General features: G+C 40.9%; 2 protein-coding genes and 1 non-coding gene across 3 annotated transcripts; 2 read left to right on the top strand and 1 right to left on the bottom strand.

Annotated features, from left to right (window-relative positions):
• Positions 1-4482: 4482 nt before the first annotated feature.
• On the top strand, positions 4483-4564 carry Trnas-gcu (transfer RNA serine (anticodon GCU)). The gene has a single exon. It is a non-coding gene; the product is annotated as a tRNA-Ser (tRNA).
• Positions 4565-9987: 5423 nt separating this feature from the next.
• Zkscan4 (zinc finger with KRAB and SCAN domains 4) lies at positions 9988-18598 on the bottom strand. The gene is given in 7 exon segments (XM_090356181.1): positions 9988-10411; positions 10414-10938; positions 12538-12661; positions 13251-13333; positions 14037-14184; positions 15880-16520; positions 18541-18598. Coding segments are annotated over 6 exon segments (1641 nt in total). The 5' UTR covers positions 16303-16520; positions 18541-18598; the 3' UTR covers positions 9988-10073.
• Positions 18599-18711: 113 nt separating this feature from the next.
• On the top strand, positions 18712-20399 carry Nkapl (NFKB activating protein like). Its single transcript, XM_090356186.1, has one exon. The coding sequence runs from the start codon at positions 18737-18739 to the stop codon at positions 19898-19900; it is 1164 nt and encodes a 387-aa protein (XP_090212312.1). The 5' UTR covers positions 18712-18736; the 3' UTR covers positions 19901-20399.
• The last annotated feature ends 1764 nt before the right edge of the window (positions 20400-22163 follow it).

The raw sequence follows: 22163 nt of genomic DNA, 5'->3' as shown, positions 1-22163 counted from the left end.
AAAGCCAGAAGTGGAGCTGTGGCTCAAGTGATCTAGTGCTAGCCTTAAGTGAAAAAAGCTAAGGGACAGCACTAAAGCCCTGCGTTCAAACTCCAGTATTGCCCTCCTCCCAAAAAAGAAAAAGGAATATATATAAATACGAGCTGAGTTGAGGAATTGGACTTCAGTGACATCTCTGGATATTTATGACACCTCTCTTCATTTTCATTTCATTGTGATAAGTACTATCACAACCATGGATAACAGAAACATTTGTCACATGAGCGCTTTTATTTGAAATTAATGATAATTAAAATACTTTAAAATTTATTTTGTCTAGTTACTTTCTTAAGAACAAGGCTTCTGTGGCCCAGGTATGGTGGCCTTGTAATTCTAGCCATTCAGGAGGATCAAGGGTCAAGTTTAGGAAGAGAAACCAAAAGGATACCTAGCTAAATTCCCCAAGACTGCTCTCATTGTTTTAACTATATCCATTCATATGGGACAGGAGAGGAAAAACTAGAATGTAAGGTCACCTGATTGGCCTCAGAGCTGAAGGGCAGATAAATACAGAGGAACAAAGGCAAGGCATCAAAAGATAATTTTTCTCAGACTCTGATTCAAAGGTTATAATCAAATGTCTTCCTAAAAAGTTTATGCTCTCTGTGTGGAAATGGAAAATGGAATCCAGATCCATACTGGAAAAAAAAAAAAGAAAGAAAATTGGGAAGGGTTGTGGTCCCCTATAATTCAGCAAGAATTGAGAAATAATTTTAGCTTTTTGTTTACCAGTTGTGGGGCTTGAACTCAGGGCCTGGGCTCTATCCCTGAACCTCTTTGTGCTCAACGCTAGCACTCTGCCACTTGAGCCACAGCACCACCTTCGGCTTTTTCTTTTTAAGTGGTACTGAGGAATTGAACCTAGGGCTTCATGCATGCTAGGCAAACAATCTACCACTCAGCCAGAACTTTAGCTTTTGTAGGAAGAATACCCAGGCACTTTACTCAATTGAGGAAGGAGCAATAGTTACAATCACTGTGGTATACAATATACATAAGAGAACTGTTTTCCACTGCCCTGCAATAGTTTGTGGAATCAGACTGCTTATGTGTAGTATTAGCCACTTTCAACTAGATGTAAGATGGAACTCACATGTAAAGAATGGTGTAGTTCAAGTGGTAAACTACTTGCCTAGCAAGCACAAGGCTCTGAGTTCAAACCCCAGTACCATCGGGTTGGGGGGGAGATTATTATTAATACCTTACTTGATAATATGTTACTTGGTTTATTAAATCTACTGGTGACTTCTAAGTATCTTCATTTCAGAACATCATCTGGCTGTCACTACTCTTCTGACTTTAAATAATTTATTTGAATTTATCTTTATCTTAAAATTTTAATCATTAGTAACCATACTCAAATAAAGGGTAATAAAAAGTTGCAAAAATATTTATACAGAAAGTTTGAAAGTTTCATAGCCCTATGCCACACCCACTCCAGTGGAGTCTGTGCAGCATGGAGCAGAAAGAGCTTGAATGGCTGCCAGTCCTGAGGTTCGCACCAACGGTGATCAGGCCTCCTGGAGGTGCCTGGCAGAGACCGGGACATATGCGTGGAATGCTCATAATACTGGGTGCTGGGATTCTTTTATCACTCTTTTCATTTCTGATAGTTGATGGTATGGCAGTAATATTCTGTGTCAGCTACTGGCCTAAACAATTAATTGAGCGACTAGATGCTCCAGGAACTAAAAATGCATGCCTGGCTACTCTGGCGCAAGACACACCCACAGCAGCCTTAATGACCTCAATGCATTCTATTAATAATAAGACAGAATTAGAAACTAAAACGGAAAACATGATCTTTGAATTAGTAATAAATGTTAGTTTACCTGAATATGCCTTTAATGCGTCTGCATTACTTGTGTAAATGTTACAAGTACCTAATGAATCACATGGGAAAGGATTAGAAGGGCTAGAGCACCGTGGTGTGCTCTAACTGAACAGCAACAATGGACTCTTAGGTTTAAGGTTTTACAATTCCTGGCACAGGGTAATAATTACTAACTTAGAAACAGAATCATAGGAAGAACTAGAAAACAGATGGTAAACAAAGCTAATAGTGATTAATGCCAAGGCGGATGACGCCTAACCATAATGTCTGACTTATTAACCATAACTCCTTAGAAGGGAGGGAGAAGTTTCTTTTCTACTCAGAAAAATGTACCCTGTAACCATTCTTAAACATGATTGTAATCTTTTGACCTTATGCCAACTGAAAGAAAATGCTCCTACTTTGACTGTATATAATCTCACATTCAACAAGTAAAACTTCGCAGCAGACTTCAAACCTCCCTTGCGTTTGTGTCTGTCTGTCATCGCCGAATCCATTCCTGACCTGTGAATCCAGACTTGGTCTCCCTGCACTCCCGCTGAGTCGGTCTGTGGCAGCCCTATTTTTAGATCTACCAGCTGTCAGCAATTGGTCTTACCTATCAGTATTTTTTTGTTTACGTCATCAATGTCTTCCAGAAGTTGCAAAAGTTTCATGCTGTCTTCATTCTCTGTATGTATTTGTGCGTGCGTGCGTGCATGCATGCGTGCGTGAATGTGTGTGTGTGTGTGTGTGCGTGCGTGTGTGTGTGTGTGTGTGTGTGTCAAGTAAGACTGGAAAATACTGAGCTATGATGAACTCATACTGAGCTACATGAACAATGACTATGTATAATATACACAGATATATACACATGCATCCATAAATATGCCTTTGAATACAATATGGAAGCCCAACGTTTAAGACCATTAAGCTAAATCTAAGTGGCCCTCATGGATGTTAAGGCTGTCTATCATCTAAAACAAAAAATACTGTGCATTCTATTCTACAGCTTACCCTTCCAAACTAAACAGAGAAAAATAATTGAAGGTTATATAGAAAATTTAATCACATCTCCTAGTTTGCTTAATTGTACATTACTAAGTATTCCATCTTGATTAATCTTCAATTGGTAAAAGTAGTGATATACAATATGTATATTCCATCCAAGTATAGGTATCAGGTTTAAGAAAGGGGATGAACTTCATCATTCTTTCTTCTCTTTCAATGCTGAGGATTGAACACAGAACCTCATGCATACTGCTTAAGTATACTCTACCTCTGAGCTACATCACCAGACCCTGAAGTTTGTACATTTTAATAGGTCTTAATAGAATGAAGCATCAACTTGGCTGAGCCAATTTCAATTTTCATGGGCAAATTTTCAGAAATGTAAAGGAAAAGGGAAAGACAAATAATATATTAATGTTTTAACTATCCTTATGTATTAGTTAGATAAACTAGCTTCAAATTCATTTGTCCACCATTTGATTTTTCTCCTGTGAATTGAGTAAAGGTGGTTTTAGAAGGAAGGGAGATTTTTTTCTTCTTCTAGATTTCCTTTCCTTATTGGATAGAATTGCAGAAAATTAGCTAGTAGTGTATTATTTATTGTTAATATAATAATAAAAAACAATTTGCGATAATGCTAAATGACTCACACTGATTACTACTTGCCAGACAACTTTCTAAGCATATTGCTAAATTTAACTCATCCAATATCACAACTTCATAAACTTTTCCTTTAAAAATAAGATTCATTAACCTAAGAGTTTTAATTAATAGAAAATAACTTCATTCTGGTGATTTTTAAGTTAAACCTAAAATATTTCACTACATAATTCATTTTAACATGTCTGCTCACTCTGACACTGGTGTAATATTCTGACCAAGACACATGCATTCCCTGCCTTGCAACTTGTCCAAGTCAAACTGTCAGTGAAACTCTTATTCAGTTAATAGTAGAAATAGGAATAGTGGGACCAATCTTGCCCTTGATACAAAGGCTCTTTTTCCACTGTCCTGACCAAGGTCAGTCTAGCCCATCAGGGTGATGCCAGTTCACTGTTGCTTTTCAAAACATGTCCACACTTGCTGCTGATTTGTCATAGACTGGTTAATGGCCAAGTCAAAGAGAAGGTTAACCAAGAAGGGGGGGGGGGGCATCTCCTTGGCGGGCCGGCTTGCAACAAAAGGAAAAAAAAAGAAGAAGAAGAAGAAGAATCTCTGGGTGACATTTCCAGAACCTTTCAGAAAACAGAGAAACGTGAGAAGTTCTGATCGCCAAAACTGGAAAATCAACCGCCAATGCAGAATGCAAATGTAGCTGCAGAGAGAAGAGGTGAAGATCCCCCTTTCTCATTAGGGGCCAGCAAGACATTTGCTAGCTCTGCCTTAGTAGGACACCTGGCTTTGCGTCCAGCAAAGTGTGCTGAACAAGGGTCCAACCAATCAAGTACTTGCCAAATCAATTCACTGAAGTTTTCTGATGATTGCAACTGCACTGTCGGGCGCCTGACTCAGACAGTGATTGTGATGATTAAGCAAGGGAAGGGCTATTAAGTGCTTTGTAAATAAGTTCTTGGGAGCCCTGCAGGGTGGAACAGATTGAGCTGACAACGATCCCATGTGACGAGGTGGCCGAGTGGTTAAGGCGATGGACTGCTAATCCATTGTGCTCTGCACGCGTGGGTTCGAATCCCATCCTCGTCGGGATACAGAATCTTTTCTTAAATCCAAAACAATGAGTATATTTTTTTCCTAGGGAGCTAATTCCTTATTCACCACCCAGCTGAGCAATTCTAAACTTTCCCACCCTTTGATCCTTTCTTATTCCAGCTTCAAACTTCATTTGTTAGATTTATTCGATTCCTGGTTCATTCCCATACCAAAAATCTCCGTCCCTTATAAATTTGCTCAGCAGATATTCCCCACTAAAGTAAATATGAGTCTATTGAGAACTACAGAAAAGTTTTGCCTAGCCAACCTAAAGTAACTGTTAAAATTTTAATTCCATAGAGTTATATGCACAAAACAATGTATCTCGAACTTCATTAATTATTAATTGATAATTTTATTCATAAGGCTTATCCCTGCTACCATTTTTTGGCTAATGTCTTTGATTATATATATATATTTTTTTTTTATTTTTTTTTTACTATTTTTGATACAGTATCTCACAATCTTGTTCAGGTTTTTCTTAAATCCCTGGTTTGAAAGGATCTGCCTCAATTCCAAGAGTAGCTGAGGCCACAGTTACAGGCCACTATGTTCCACTCCATGCTAACTTTTAAAGGTCTACAGATCCCTATCCTGGCAAAAATATTACCAGCCTTAAATGGCTGTTTGGAAGGCTAAGAAACTCAAGATTCCAATAAATGTTGGTTTGTTCATTTAGTTAAGAATAAGCACAGTACTAATTTCATTTTTTCTAATTTGATTTTTATGCAATGAGTTCAACATTCTTTTTATTTCCAGGCTATGTAGCCCAGGTTGACCTTGAAATTCCCATTCTTCTGTCTTACTCTCCTAGTTGCTAGGATTATAGGAGTGTGCTAGCACAACCCACTGAGTTCAAATTATTTATACAGAAATTCAGTAATGTGCATGAACTGTTAAGCAAGGGAATTTTCCTTCACTCCCCACTACCTTCCTTCCTTTCTTCCTTTCTTTCTTCCTTTCTTTCTTTTTTTCTTTTTTTCTTTCTTTCTTTCTTTCTTTCTTTCTTTCTTTCTTTCTTTCTTTCTTTCTTTCCAATCCTGGGGCTTGAACTCAGGGCCTGGGCTTTCTCAATGCTAGCACTCTACCACTTGAGTGACAGCTCCAGTTTTGGCTTTTTCTGTGTACGTGGTACTGAGGAATCAAAACCCAGGGCTTTGTGCATGCTAGGCAAGCACTCAACCAGTATGCCATGCTCCCAGCCCCCACCCCCTTCTTTCTTTGCTATAGATTTAACCCAAGGTCTCCCACATACTAGACAAGCACTCTACCACTAAACTGTACTCCTAACCCTCTCCATGAATTTGGCAAGATATTATAGTTTATTTACACATAAAGAGGCTATGATTTGAAATAACATAGGAAATTGGCAGAAGATAACACAATCAGTGAAAAAAAAAGTAAAACCCATGTCAGAATAACTTGAAAGTCTATATTATATTTTGAAGGTTATGGTGTTATATCTTTGTTTTCTTTCCTTGTGGATATGTTGGGGGGGTGGGGTGACCGGATCTTGTCCTTCCATAACACTTGATTCATACTTCCACTCCTTTTGTTCTTAGTGGTGTTTTGTTTTGTTTTCAAGACAATTGTTTAGGCTGGTCTGAAATTGTGATCTAGTCACAGACGGTCTGTATCTCCCAAGTAGCTGAGATGCAGTAGATGTGCACCAGCATACCTGGCCCAATATTTTTCTATTATTTCTAGCCCTTTGACTACTAAATCACTTCAAGTCTATGACATGTGCTTATATTATCAGCTCTATCATCAGTTATTGCCATTTTTCTATTATTTTATTGCTAAAGAGGCAGCCTCCAAGAAGATGCCTTGAAGGAGATGCAACTGGAGGCTATCTTAAAAGCTATTGGTGATCAGAATGAGTACAGATTCAAAGAAGGTTTCATCCACGTTACTCTAGCTCCTGGCGTAGGAAAAGGGCATCTGACAGTGGAAGTGGAGGCAGAAAGTTACTTCCAAAGGCAGGAAACCATTTCTCAATGAAACAGTTTATTGGCTCTAATTTCACTTGAAAATAATTCATTGAACTATGTCAGTAGGCTGTAAGTAAACCCCTTTTTATAATTCACTCTTTTACAAATAAACTTTTGTCTAAATAATTTTAGACAAAAGTGTGATATCTGAAGACCAGCAAAATTATTTTTTATTTGAAAAATTTTCAATACTACAATTTTTTGCTAACATTTTGTTTTCAAATCAATGCCTTGTGCAACTTCGACAGGTGTTCAACCACAAAGTCATATCCTAGATAATATTCTGATCCTAAAATTCAGTGGCTTTCCATTGCTTACCAAAAAAAAAATTAAGATTCTTACCTTGGTAGAGAAGATCCCCATAATACATGTATTTCTTCTAACTTGTCTTTTCTTAATTGGACAAAAATCACTGCAATCTTTTCAGTTCTCTAATAGTTACCCTATTTGTGTGAAAATAATGGCTCAGATCAGGTTGTAATCTTTCTTCTTCTGAATTTCCACAGGTCTGTTTCCACTCATAGGGCACTTATTATTGTATTGCCTTTTCTGTGTTCAAGCCTTATCAACTTTACCATATCAAAGCTTAAGCCAAAGGTTGTAGGAATGTGTGCATATGTGCACACACACACACACACACACACACACACACACACACACAAACAAGTACTTAATTCTGTTCCTTACAATGTTAATAAGCATTAAAGATACTTTTCTACAATATTTCTCTTTCCTACAGAGAAAATTTTATATGCACAAAAGTAAAAGGAGCAGGGCGCCAGTGGCTCACGCCTGTAATCCTAGCTACTCTGGAGGCTGAGATTTTAGGATCAAAGTTCAAAGCCATCAGTGTACAAAAGGACCTGAGATTCTTATCTACAATTAACCTCTAGAAAACAGGAAGTGGAGCTTGGCTCAGGGGTACGGTGGTAGCCTTGAGCTGAAGAGCTCAGGGACAGTGCCCAGGCCAAGTTCAAGCCCCATGTCCCACCAAAAAAAAAAAAGTGAAAGGAGATACGGTGGTTCATAACTAATCTCATTAAGTTATGCCTGCATAAATTTGCATAATACTTTCTGGTATGTAAAAAGCTTTCATATAAATCTCTTCATGTAATATCAGAAATAAACACCAAAGGAAAGATGGACAGATGGTAACAGTTATGAGTTTGAATTTTTTGGGGGGTGTGGGGGTCATGGGGCTTGAACTTGGGACCTGGCTTTTTTTTTTCCCCTCAAGGCTAGTGATCTACCACTTTGAGCCACAGCACCACCTCTGATTTTCTCATGGACTTTCGTGCCTGAGCTGACTTCAAATCGCAATTTTCATATCTCAACCTCCTGAGTGGCTAGGATTACAGGTGTCAGCCACAAGCACTCAGCTGAGTTTGGTGATTTAGATTGAAACTGCTAGCAACTATTTAGACATGTAGAGTTTAAGGGGAGAAAAGATGGTTAGCTTTGTGGAAATAGTTAAGCTAGTTTAGTAGAAAATAGGCTAGTTTAAAAGGAAATATTAAAGGCTAAAAAAAATGAAGTATAGAAAAGTCAAGAGAGCATTTCAAAGCTGAAGTTTTAAATTAGACTGAAATGGGAGCATATTGAAGGCCATTAAAGGTGTTAGGGAATTTTCAAAGCGAGAGCCTTTGGTGGGAGAGGGGAAGGAGGGGGTGTTGTCTGTTTTTGGTTTTGATGAATCTGCACAGATCCTGAATCGTGAACTCAAGAATCGGGCACTGTCCCTGCATTTCCATGCTCTACCACTTGAGCCACAGTTCCACTCTGGCTTTTTTTGGTAGTTAATTGGAAGTAAGAGTCTGATGGACTTTCCTGCCCAGACTGGCTTTGAACCACAGTCCTCAGATCTCATCCTCTTGAGTAGCTAGAATTTCAGATGAGAGACATCAGTGCCCAGCAAGTCATCTCGTAGTACTTCAGAGCAGGAATCCAGAAAATGTACCTAAGAACATCCACTATGGTGGTGATCAGGAGAAAACAAAAAACAAAAAACCAAAGCAACTTGGTCAAGGATTCCACTAGAACATGATATGAGCCATCCACGACAGAGTCTGGCAAAGCAGAAGGCTGGTATTTGCACTCAAACCTCTAAAAAGAAGTTATTCACTTTGAAGAACATAGGTAATTCAAACGAAAAATATCAGCTATCACAAAAGCCTTATTTCATGATTTTGTGTCTTGACTTCACAAGCTGATACTTTCGTGGGCTCCTTTTTTTGTGTGTGTTGGGAGGGGGGGAGTCATGGGATTTAAACTTTTGGGCTTGAGTGCTGTCCCTGAGCTCTTCAACTCAAGGCTACTGTCCTGCTCCTGGAACCACAGCCCCACTTTCCGTTTTCTAGTGATTAATGGGAGATAAGAGTCTCATAGTCTTTTGAACCACAATCCTCAGATCTCAGCCTCCTGAGTAGCTAGGGTTACAGGCGTGAGCCAGCTCCATGGCTTCCTTTTCACTGAGAATTATCTCAGAGAGTTTCTGAACAAACACATTTTCTCCCACCACACACACTTGGAAACCCAAGTCACTAACTCAATTTTCCTATTCCCAAACCACAGGACAGTTTGGAAGTCAGAAATAATAATGATAAATGTTTTGTGTGATTCGTCTAACCTGGAAGAAATTTAAGTTTAACTGTTATAACCCTTGTTTCAGATGGAGACGGTTACAGAACTTGGATAGGCCTAAGGTATATAAAATGTAATGAACAAGATGTTGAACATTATAAAATTTACATCAAAATCATAATCACTTTTATATGACAATAAATTGATTTTTATTTACCTGTGAAAAAAATTTCCCATAAAAAAAATAGAGCTCTCTTAAATGAGTAATCTCCCAGTATCTTAATGAGTAAAATGTGTTTAAGGCATTCTAACTACCCACATTGACCTCAAAGAACTCAGAATATGAGACCTTAATATTTTTAAAACAAATATTTTCCTACCATGCACATGGGTAGGTGTAATGTAAACAAACATAACAGTCTCCCCAGACACAAACACAAATGACCTTAGCAATTCCTCAGACATCTAAAGATGGATTTTCAGAGTAATAAAATTCACTTCACTGGCATATTTAGTAAATTAGCACCTATATGCAAGGCACAGTAAGGTAAAAAAGACTTCACAGATCTGACCAACTCATGTAGAATTTATTGTGGCCAAAATAAATGATAAAAGCAGCAATCCTCAAATCAAGAGAGAAAACAAGTGCTGGCTGAAGGCAAGTAGCTATTCTGGGAAGCCACTCAAGTCAAATGCCTAAGAACAAAAGCCTCATCTAGACAACACTCCTGTGGTCTTTCATCAAATGAGTTTTGATCCAGTCATCCTCTAGAACATAGACCATACTTCATCTCAGCCAGACTATACTGTCTAACCCCTGATGATGTATACTGGTATGGCTCTAGCCCATAACTTCTGTGTCCAGTAAAGGCTCCCTGGTGGTTTCAGTTCAACTGACAAATGGGCACCAACATTGACAGACATGAAACAGGTCACTGTGGCAGAATTTTTTTCCCTACATGACTTTTCTGATGTTGAACTAGGTATGATGTTCGAGCAAAGCCTTTTCCACATGTGTCACACTGGTAGGGTTTCTCACCAGTGTGGATTTTTTGATGTTCAATAAGGCTTCTACTCTGAGTAAAACTTCTCTCACACTCATTACATTTATAAGACACAGGAGTTTCAGTATTTTCCCAATGGTGTTCCATTCTACCGTCACTTTCCCAGACTTCTCCATGTTGAGGCTCCTGAATATTTTTAGCTCCACTATGGATCCTCTGATGTCTTAGGAGATGTGAATTCCCCCGAAAGGCTTTGCCACACATATGCATGGGTATGGTTTCTCCCCAGTGTGAATTTTGTGATGCTCAAGGAGGCTGCAGCTCTGGCTGAAGGTTTTCCTGCAGTTGTCACACTCATAGGGCTTCTCCCCAGTGTGGGTTCTCTGGTGTTTGATAAGATTGGAGCTGTGACTGAAGACCTTGCCGCATTCTTCACATTCGTATGGCTTCTCGCCAGTGTGAATTCGCTGATGAATGACCAGGGCTGAGCTCCCTATGAAGGTCTTCCCACAGTCCTCACACTCGTAGGGTTTTTCTCCAGTGTGGCTTCTCCTGTGCTTGGTCAGGTCGGAACTCTGAGCAAAACTCTTTGCACATTCACGGCAATAGTGCCGCCTAGTTCCCGTGGCACTTTTCGGCTTTCTTTGTAACTTGCTCTGGGGCTCAGCAGCTTCTGCATTTGGAGAAGCCTGTGCAATGTCCTCACCCACAGGGCCTGGTCTCTGACTAGGCTCTCTATCTGAATGTCCTCCAGGTACAGTCATGTCACTGGTCTTAATCTGCACTTCTGGATCTGAAACCACAAATGTCAGGGATTGTCAATTATATCCTGCAATGAAAGAAAAGCCTGCAATAAAGAGCAAGGGGATAAGAACCACAGAGGTTTCTGCAAGCCATGATGAAGATTTAAGTGCTGAAAAATGAGGATGGGAGTAAAGGGAAATAAAAGAAGCCTGACAATGACAGTAGGGACACTGGACAGTTTACAACTGGGAAGGGAGGGAAGAGAAAGAAGGTGGTGATTCAAAGACTATACAAAAGAAAGATTCATGGCTTGGGGTGCAAGTGATAAGAATAATGAGCAGAGCCATATACCTGTACTTAGATACTAAAAGGACTGAGCAGATGGAGACACTAAACAGAGACATAAGATTTCTGAGATTTTCTAGAAGTGAAGAAAGTGGGGACTAAGAAATTGATCACTGGACCGGGGAGTTTGGCCTAGTGGTGGAGTGCTTGCCTAGCATGCACAGAGGCCCAGGTTAGATTCCTCAGTACCACATACATTAAAAAAAAAGCCAGAAATGGTGCTGAGGCTCAAGTGGTAGAACTATATAGCCTTGAGAAAGTCCAAGGACAGAGTTCAGGCCCTCAGCTCAAGCCCAGGACTGGCAAAAAAGAAAGAAAGAAAGAAAGAAAGAAAGAAAGAAAGAAAGAAAGAAAGAAAGAAAGAAAGAAAGAGAGAGAGAGAGAGAGAGAGAGAGAGAGAGAGAGAAGAAAGAAAGAAAGAAAGAAAGAAAGAAAGAAAGAAAGAAAGAAATTGATCACTGATGGATGATTCAAGCTGTTATCAAGCTGATTATTTCAAAGGCAAGGTCCCCAAATAGAATCAGCAGCAGAATAGAAAATTCCAAACTGAATCCCCCATCAGGCCACCAGTCAGCTATGTAATCTCTGCACAGTCAGGTACCCTCTGGGCCTCTGCTCTCACCTCCAAGGACAGAATCTACAGTCAGTGTTTAAAGTCATTACTAACTCCTACCCTCTATGAGGTCATGGCCCATTTCCTGAAAAGGCTCATCAACTTCTGCTCTTTTGTCAGAGCTAGAAATTTAAAGGGAGCAACTAGTAATAAGCAGACCTTTGTTAGAGCTATTTCTGTTTCATATTACTTAAACGGACTAGAATACTGTTCGGCTAGAAAAGAAAGCCAAGAGTCAGGGGATTTTGTTTTGTGGTTTTGTGCGTGCATGCGTGGTGTGAACATGCTTGTGCCAGTATTGGGGCTTGAACTCAGGGATGGGCCCTGTTTCTTGGCTTTTTCACTAAAGGCTGGTGCACTCTCACTTGAGCCACAACTCCATTTCTGATATTTTTGCCGGCTAACTGCAGAGAAGAATCTCATAGACTTTCCTGCCAGAGCTGGCTTTGAACCATGATCCTCAGATCTCAGCCTCCTGAGCAGCTAGGATTACAGGCATAAGACAGCAGTCCCTGGCAAATCAGGGGTTTTAAGCAGCTAATTACACAGTTTGTCATTAACAAGGATTCAGAAATGGTGTATCAAAATAAACTTCAAACAGATTCTGATGCAAAGCTTCCAAGAACTTCTAATAAAAACAAGGGGGCAGGGGAGAGACACACAAAAGGAATTAGTGCCCAGCAGTCTTACCCAAGGAAAGCAAGCCACCACCATTCTTCTGTCTCTCATCTCTGAGGAAGTTCATCTGAGATGAATCCTGTTGTGTCCAGCTGGAGGAAAGGCTCAGGGCCACATCTTCCATTTTCAGCAATCCCTAAAGCAATAAGGACCCCCACCTAGTATTGCTTGCTTATAATCACTCCCAAAAAGGAGATATATGAATATAGTATATATATACTATATTCATATATATACTATATACTTATATATACTATATTCATATATATATGAATATAGTATAGTATATTTTAAGAAACAAAACAAGGCAGAAGAAGAAGGACTTCATGAAGTCCTATGTTTAACCTCAGCATGAGTCCCCTCACCCACCATAAAAACCCCAAAACAAACAACAACAAAAAAAAAAACCTAAACTACCACAGTAACAAAACATTCAATTTGCATTTTCTAAATTGCCCTTGTTGAAGAAATTCCACTGAAGAAAGGCTGACCAAAAAGATTGGGTAAGAAAGATTTGAGAAGCAGAAAAAAGTTTCCAAGATAGAGGAGCAAGCCTGTTAAAGGAAAGCCAAATGGATACTCAGTAAGCAATGTCAGATGAGAAAACTCAAATCTCATCTAAACCTAGGGTGAGTGGAGTAGTACTGGGTGGAAGGAATCTAACCTAAAGCCCAACAATATTAAAAGGTGCAGGGTTCCAGGGAGAAAAAGGGGTTCCAGCTCACCTGGGCCTGTACAGTGGACTTAGAAGCTCTTGTGGCATCTTCTTTGCAACTTCCTCTCCCAGCAAGTCCAGGAACCTGGAGAACTAAGGAGGGAAGGAAAGGAGAGATTTGTCCTAGCCTTCAGCCTCCCTGCTTTATGGAATCAAGGTAAAAATTAGCTTAGTAAATGTGTGACCTTTATACAGAGTGTTTTCCTTTTTAAAGTTTCAGATCATTTCCAACTCCAGTTCTAGGGCTTAAGAAATTCAGGTTTGCTCCTGCAGATATACATCGAACAAAAAAACCAACACTATGGACATGGTATTGGAAATATGACTCTATAGATATGTTTTATTACATAGATTAATATGTATCTATGACATACAAACCCTCAGCCCAATTTTAATTATGTTCTAAAATCTAAGTGCCAGTGATTGTATATAGAGATTCCCTTCTTGAATACTTGTTTGCTAAATGTGTCATTTGAAATATGATGTAAAAATTAATGTTAATAAATTCTTTATTAAAAGAAACAACCAACAACAAAACAGTGAAGGAAGAATCCTTTGTGGGAATGGTGAAATGAATACAACATAAAAAAGAAAACACGCTTTATGTTTCTAGAACTCTCTCCCTCAAGTTTTGCTGGAGGGAAGTAATAGAAATGGTTTAGTTGCGTGGCTAAATGGCTTGCAGAGCTATTAGTGGCCTTTCTTCTTTGGTTCTGAAAAACTAAGAGGAGTCAGATAAAGATAAGCAAATAAAGGATAAAGCAGTCTGCTTTTCTGCCTAGAGGATAGTACTCACCTCTTTCTTCTAAGGGTTGTAATCCCAGAAATTCTTGCTTGAGAAGAGCCTTCACTGGCCACAACTGGCTGCTTTGGGACCTCTCAGCTGGTGTCAACAATGCTACCTTACAACAGACTGACTCTTGCCTTGGGTCTCCTGTTGAGACCTAAAAGCAATTATTGGCTTTTATGTACTCATCAAATATGTCCATGTTTTCTAGGTGCTACTGCTTTTTTATTTTCCAGACACTGATTCTAAAAAGCTTTATTAATATTGACTCATGTCAACCATTACTGTATGAAATTTGCAATTGGGAAACAGAAGCCCTGTGTTAAAAATTTTTCCAAGTCACTCAACTTATAAGTAGAAATACTAGATGGGAGATCATACAGGCTCTTAATCATCAGTACTGTGTGCTTTCTCTTGTTCTTATAAAATCCTTTGGAAGCCGGTGTTAGTTTCAAAACAATACTAACATCTTTTGCTACCTGAGAAATAAGAAGTAGGGCACCAGTGGCTGTAATCCTAACTACTCATGGTTCCAAGCTAGCCTAGGCTGGAAAGTCCAAAAGATCCTTATCTCCAATTAATCCTCAGAAAGACAAGTAGAGCTGTGGTTCAAGTGGAAGAGCACCAGCCAGCCTTGAGCAAAATTCTAAGGAATAGTACATGAGCCCTGAATTCAAGTCCAAGCATGTACAAAAAAAAGGCATATTTCTAACTTATGGGGCTTGGGAAAGTAGTAAATACAAATCATCCAACACAGAGCTGAACATATGGTGTGTTTTCATTAAATGCAGTTTTCCTTTTTAGGTATTTATAGTTAAATTTGTTTTCAAATTACTTTCTCATGTGCAGCTCAGAATTTACAACCTTTATAGAGCATTGAGACTTAGGATTGGTTTTTTTTGTTTTTTTCAGTGTTATAGAGTTTTTTTAAATAGACCCAATACAACAGCCTTGGTTTTCTGGTCACTGGTTACAAGATTCTGGACTTCAGTCCTCTGAGGATTTGAATGTGCACAAGGACACTGAACCATGCAAAGAGAAAACAGTGTCAAAAAACAAACAGAAGAAGAGGAGGGAAGTGGTTACATCATTCAAAAAGAAATGTACTCTTTACCTGTCTTGCCTAACTGTAACCCCGTTGTACATCACCATTACAAAAACAATTAAAAGAAAAAAAAAAGACAGGCAGAGGAACTAAAAACCAATCCATTTTTTAACCACAGGTTCAAAAATCAATGCTCTAGGAACTTAGGAGGAAAAAATGTTATGTTTTACTAGTTTCTAAGAAGTCAGTCCATTATTAATGGAAGCCACAAGCCAATGTGGCCAAATTGGACTCCATCATTCCATTTGTTTTCTGTGCACATTGCAAAATAAAAAAAAAAAGTGTCATTTACCAATCATCACTTCGAAACGACCAGGTTTTAACCCTCCTCACTTAGGCTATTTTCTTTGGCATGTTCATTTAAAAGCCCAAGTGTACTGTGTCACAAATTTGTTTCGCATTTTGCTAACTGACTATCATCACATCAGCAGGTCTGACGGCTTTTACACTCTTGGTGTGTGTAAGTGTGCGCGCGCTCACCCTCCTCCGGTGCCCTCTACCACTTGAGCCACAGCTCCACTTCTGGCTTTGTGGTGGCTAATTTGAAGACGGGTCTTTCCAGATTTTTCTCCCCGGCCTTTTGCACACCTTGATGTATGTAGAGATCTGATTTCTGAGGTCAAGGTGTGTTTGCCTGACTGCCCACCAGGTTCACGGTACAGAGAGACTGAGATCCCCGGGACCTGAAAGGCCTGGCCCCCGCTGGGAGAGCTCAGGATGCACAGGCACTAAAGCTGTTCTTTCTACCTGCGGCATGGGCTCAGCCAGCTGCCTCTCCAAATACTCCAGCAGCGCCACCACCTCCTCCCCGCCCTCGGGACGCTGCTCCCGCACCCAGCCCTGCAGGTCCTCCGGCAGGATGGTCAGGAACTGCTCCAGCACCAGCAGCTCCAGGATCTGCTCCTTGCTGCGCAGGTCCGGCCGCAGCCACTGTCTGCAGAGCTCCCGCAGCTGGCTCAGCGCCTCTCGGGGGCCCGCAGTCTGCGGGTATCGGAATGCACGGAATCGCTGGCGGGAGCACTCCGGGCCCGGGACGGGACTGCGGGGTGTCCCCGAGTCTGCAGCCACGGCGGACAACTCCTCCTTCTCCACCTTCACAGTCACGATCTCCGTCTGGTCCTCTGAAGAGTGGGCATCCGGCGCTGCGTTTCGTCCCAATTCTCTAGCCATCCTGAGCGAAGGCAGTATTGGATCTCACCTCTAGCTGCGTGCCGTTTATCTTCATAGGATTATTGCAAGATGAGGAACATCTATCTGCCAGTAAAACTGGGTAGCAAGGACACCCCCGGAGCTGCGGCAGTGCCGATCTCCACTTGCCTTTGCAGCGTTCTCCGCATTCCCAATAAATACTCCCAAAGGATATCCTCGGGAGGGTTACAATGTGAACCCTAAACAGAGACAGAGAGAAGTTGAGGCTAGAGCATAGGAAACCTCAGTGGGACCAAAATCACTTCCTGGGCACTCTAGGAAGCTCCTCTCGATAGTCTTCTCCGAATTAACCCATTAGAGATCCTAGCCTTGTTTCCATTCACAGGAAAGTTGTTGGAGTTGGGGCGGGGGGAGACACAGAGACAGAGGCAGGCAGACAGACAGACAGAATCAGCCAAATTCAGAATATGCGACACATTATATAGGACAGAAGATTCAGCTTCTTCAGCAAATGGCATTTTGAAAATACAGGAGAAAGAAGACTCGCCATACTCTAAAAGAGACTGAAAAGAGACTGAGTAGACATCAACCAAATACAACTGAAATCTTTATTTGGACCCTTATTAGAAGAGAAAAACTGAAATGACACATTTAAGATAATTGGAAAAACTACAACAGTGTTACGAAGGAATTGCTGTAAGCTAAGCGCCAGTGTATTCACACCTGTATTCTACCTACTTAGGCTGAGATCTGAAGATTGCTGTTCAGAGCCAGGCTCAGCAGGAAAGCCTGACTATGATCTCTAATTGACTAACCTCCCAAAAAGGCCTACGTGGAGCTGTGGCTCAAAGTAGTAGATCGTTAGTTTTGAGCAAAAGAACAACACCCAGGGCCTGAGTTCAAGCCCCAAGACACCCTGCCCCCAACACACACACACTCACACACACACACACACACACACACACACACACACACACACACACACACACTGCCTGGCTAGTGGAGCTAAACTTCGAAAAAAATACAAGATTGTTTCAAAAATCCCAGCAGGAAACATCTCACCTCTGCTTCTCCAGAAGGCCTTCTTAGTTGTTCCTTCTCAAGTTAAATTATCTTTCCCACAACCCTAACGGTGAGGACTCTGTTATCTTCAGGTCTCATTCAGAATGTCACAAGAAGTGACCAATGAGAATCCCGTTCCCAAACACCTAATTATCATAAAAAATAAGCCACAGCTACAGCTGTCAGGGATATTCTGATTGGTTGGTTATACTACCCCTCATTTGCATAGAGCATGACTTCCCAAAGTATAAAACCCTTCAGATTCAGCCACAGTCTGGCCAGCAAAGTTATGTTCTGAGTCAGTCTTTCATTTTTTGAGTATAAAAAGCAAGAACCCAAGAAAGTGGTTGGTTGTAGTAGCAGTGAAGCTGCCACACTAGCATACTTCGAATGATTTAAGACTGCAGTACTAGTTGTTGCTGCAAATGCAGAAACCAGAAGGGCTGTAAGGTGCATGGGCTCTGCCCTCTGCAAACACAAAAGGAAAAAAAGAATCTGGTATCTGTTCTTATAATCTCTTTCAAGGTAGCTTTATTAATCTCATGCTTACCAAAACAATCCATGTTTAGTGAGGGGGGGTGGCAAGGTGGAATGTGTCCCAACCAAAATAACTGGTACTGTGGCCCTTCGAACCTAACAATTCCAAAATAATTCTAGTCTTTGTTTCCAGTAGAAACAAAAAGGGTTCAGAAATCAGTAAAAGTATTTGTTTCATGATGATGGCTACAAGTCACCAAGTATTTTCCTGCTCCCGCCGAACCTGGGACTTGAATTCTGGGTATGGGCAGAGCGGTTTTGCTCAAGGCTAATGCTCTACCACTTGAACCATGTCTCCACCCTCGTTTTTTTATGGGGGGGGCGTGATTAATTGAAGATGAGTCTCATGGACTTGTCAGTGATGGATTTGAACCGTGATCCTCAGATCTCAGCTTGCAGGTGTTACAGGTGTGAGACACCAGAGGCCGGCGGCAAGTCCCTTTTGAAAGGGAGGGGGGGGAAATGGAGGCACAGGAATCCTTTTATGGAAAAGCTAAGTGCAAAAAAGAAGCCAAAAGTGAGAGTAGGAAGAAAGAGTGGCAAGACAAGTAAAAGGCGGTCATCCACGTGAAGGCGTTGTTTCCACATAATTGGTGGCAACTTCCCCATCCACATCCCCTCAAGGCACAAAGCTAGGAAATAGTGAAGACGGGTGCCTACCTTTCCCCTCCACCACTCTCGAAAACCAACTTCCCAAAAAGCCACGGGTGAATTCAGCCCTCACCCAGCAACGCAATGGAGCCGGAAGTGAAATCCAAATCCAGGCGCGGGGAATCCCCCCTAGTGCGCCTGCGCAGGCAGGAGAAGCCCCGCCCCACCTCGCAGGCCCTAGTAACCGCCATTGACGACGCCGCTCATGGCTCCAGTGTCTGGCTCGCAATATTCCAAGGACTTTCAGTCCCAGAGTCCACCACCACGTCCGTCGTCGTCGTTGGTACAGCCCCGATGTTTTCCCTGGCGTGGCGGTGAGACCCTCCAGGCGCCCTCTCGAGTCGGGATGAGCGTCCACGCTTCGTACCGGGTAGGCCGCGCTGGGTGTGGAGCGAGGCCCTCGGCGCTCCGCGACTGTGCCTTCCCCTCGTCTTCCTCTTCAGTCTACTGTGGCCCATACCGCCGCCACCACTGCTATGCTGGTGAGCGGGCCGTCGACCATGAGAAGGAAAAGGAAGAGAGCTATCGGCAAAGGAGGCTGAAAGAGAGAGAGAGGATTGGTGAGTTGGGAGCGCCCGAGGTGTGGGGTTTGTCACCCAAGTTCCCCGAGCCAGATTCCGATGAACACACACCCGTGGAGGATGAACCCAAGAATCCAAAGAGCCTTAGTGCAGATACCAACTCCGGGGACAAAAAGAAAAAGATCAGTTCAAAAAAGAGAAAATCCTCCAAAAGAAAACACAGAAAGTATTCTGAGGACGACAGTGATTTGGACTCTGAGACTAACTCAAGCACTGACCGTGATAAAAAGAGAGCCAAAAAAGCCAAGAAGAAAGAGAAGAAAAAGAAACATAAGGCCAAAAAAGCCAAGAAAAAGAAGAATAAGAGAAGTAAAAAAGAAACCAGCAGTACAAGTTGTAAAGCTGCAGAACGGGCATTGTCAGAAGGCATCTGGATTGACCAGTCGAAGACTTCAGATACAGTGAAGTTAATAGGTCCAGAAGCACCTGTGGTACATACCTGTCAAGATGAGAAACCTTTGAATTATGGCCACGCTCTGCTCCCGGGTGAAGGGGCAGCCATGGCTGAGTACGTAAAAGCTGGAAAGCGAATCCCACGAAGAGGTGAAATTGGGTTGACAAGTGAAGAGATTGCCTCCTTTGAATGCTCAGGTTATGTCATGAGTGGTAGCAGGCATCGCAGAATGGAGGCTGTACGACTTCGTAAAGAGAACCAGATTTACAGTGCTGATGAGAAAAGAGCACTGGCCTCCTTCAACCAAGAAGAGAGGAGAAAGAGAGAGAATAAGATCCTCGCCAGTTTCCGGGAGATGGTATACAGAAAGACAAAAGGGAAAGAGGACAAGTAAGGATTTTGTTCACAGAAGGATTTCTTGAACAACAGAAGTTTTGTATGACTAAATATTATTCAGAAGCTTTGCAGTGATGTTGTACTTATTGTTAGTAAGTCCCTGGTGGGCTAGGGATTGATTTTTGTGTGTATATATACATATATATATAGTATAAAGTATATATAGAATATATATAATTTTGTGTTACATATATATGTATATAATGCATATATGTGTGTTATATATGTACAGACACACATATTTATGTACACACACAAGTCTACCAAGCAGCAAGTGGTTAGGGTCACTAGACTATCAGAAAAAGATATTAGAAGGAATACTCACAAGAAAATATGTTGGAAATGAACTTTACAACTTGGGAGAGGCATGGTAGGGGAGGGAAAGTGGGAGAAAAACATTGGAGGAGGTAACAATGTTCGACAACAAATGTACTCACCACCCTGTGTATGTAACTAACCCCTCTGTACATCACCCTGACAATAAAATTACATTTTTAAAAAAAGGAGGATACAGTTGTCAAGTACTTTTTGGATGAGTTAGTGTGGAGAGATTGGTTTATTATTACTTTGAGAGGACTGTAGAGTAAGGTCCACTTAGAATCACTGAAATATAACTACCTAATTAACTCACTGACCCTAAGTTTTTTTTTTTTTTGCTCAATACTACCCAAACTATTTCACTTGGATAAACCTCCTTTTCAATGCCCAAGATACCCACAAACCCCATAGAGCTGAAGTGTAAAAGGATAAGCTTCTAGAAATTTTTCAGAGCAAGGTGATGTGGGGCTCTTTTACTCCAGGGTTTCACAGCAAATATTCCCACAATAGGTTCAGGATTTCCTAAATAGGGTTAGAGTACATTGGTGAAAGCTATACTGTTACATCTGCGTCTTTTTATTTTTAGGAGTAAGCCATTTTTACCATGCTAAACACAGGGATTGGCACTGCCTTTTTCCACTTACAGCACATTTTGAATAATAGTACATACAAATATTACTTTACATAACTTCATAGTATGAAAGTGTTACTGAACATGTGGTATTCTTGGCTAATAACAATGGAATTGAAATCAAGCCTGGGAACGTTAGATCAAAGAGATGAGGAATCGGAAGCATGACTGGTTGAAAGATACCAACACAGTTCTGCAGACAGTACTGCAGTGAAACTTTCCATGGATATGTGACAATATATACAGCATATTTTTCTAAAATGAAATTACTGTGTCAAAAAGAGTCTCCTAAATGGAGAAATGGTCACCTTGAAGTGGAATTATTGAGTTAAAGGAAAATATTGATTAAGTGCTTACTATGTTATAAGCAATAAAACATGTGTGGAAAGTACTGGGGATAAACCAAAGAATAAATTGGCCTTGATCTTGGACATAATAGAAATTTACATTCTAGCAGAAGACAGAGTTTTAAAGGTTAACAAGTCATTGCAGATTGTACTATACTATGACGAAAACATGAGGCTAGAGATGAAAGCCAAAACTTTCGTCACACAACTGCCACGAATGGTAAGAATATCATATTTATGCTCTGTGCTCTTAATCTTTAATAGATATTACTGCTACCTGTTAAAATAAGATTTGTCAAGCCAGGCACAGTGGCTCATGCCTGTTATCCTAGCTACTCAGGAGGCTGAAATCTGAGGATTAAGGTTCAAAGCCAGCCTGGGCACTAAATACCATGAGACTCTGCAATTAACCACTAGAAAACGGGAAGTGGGGCTGTGGCTCCAGGAGTAGGGCGGTAGCCTTGAGCTGAAGAGCTCAGAGACAGCACCCAGGCCCAGAGTTCAAGCTCCATGACCCACAAAATAATAAATAAAAATAAGATGCATCAGTTTACAGACCAACATCATCACTGATACTCTACTTTCAAAAAAACTATGTTAATCTGTTAGGTGAAAATTTTTCCATTACCTGTATTCTTTCTTAGCCCTCAGCTCAAAAATTGAATGTATGAGTTACCCTTAAAAATGAATTAACTCGGCGGGGAGTTTGGCCTAGTGGTAGAGTGCTTGCCTAGCATGCACGAAGACCCGGGTTTGATTCCTTGGTACCATATATTTAGAAAAAGCCGAAGTGGTGCTGAGGCTCAAGTGGTAGAGTTCTAGCCTTGAGAAAAATCCAAGGACAGTGCTCAGGCCTGAGCTTAAGCCCAGGACTGGCAAAAAAAAAAAAAAAAAAAAATGAATTAACTTGTTTCTAATGATAAAATGAATGTATTTAGTAGATTTGCTTACCTAAGGTGGGGAAA

This window comes from Megascapheus bottae, chromosome 22 (genome assembly GCF_031878675.1).
Source record: "Megascapheus bottae isolate mThoBot1 chromosome 22, mThoBot2.hap1, whole genome shotgun sequence".
In the NCBI taxonomy this organism is placed as follows: Eukaryota; Metazoa; Chordata; class Mammalia; order Rodentia; family Geomyidae; genus Megascapheus; species Megascapheus bottae.
Note: the sequence above shows the minus strand (reverse complement) of the source record. Positions and strands in the feature narration are given on the sequence as shown.

What these genes read in the sequence shown, in the direction of transcription:
- Nkapl (XM_090356186.1), top strand. Translation starts at nt 18,737, where the DNA reads ATGGCTCCAGTGTCTGGCTCGCAATATTCCAAGGACTTTCAGTCCCAG.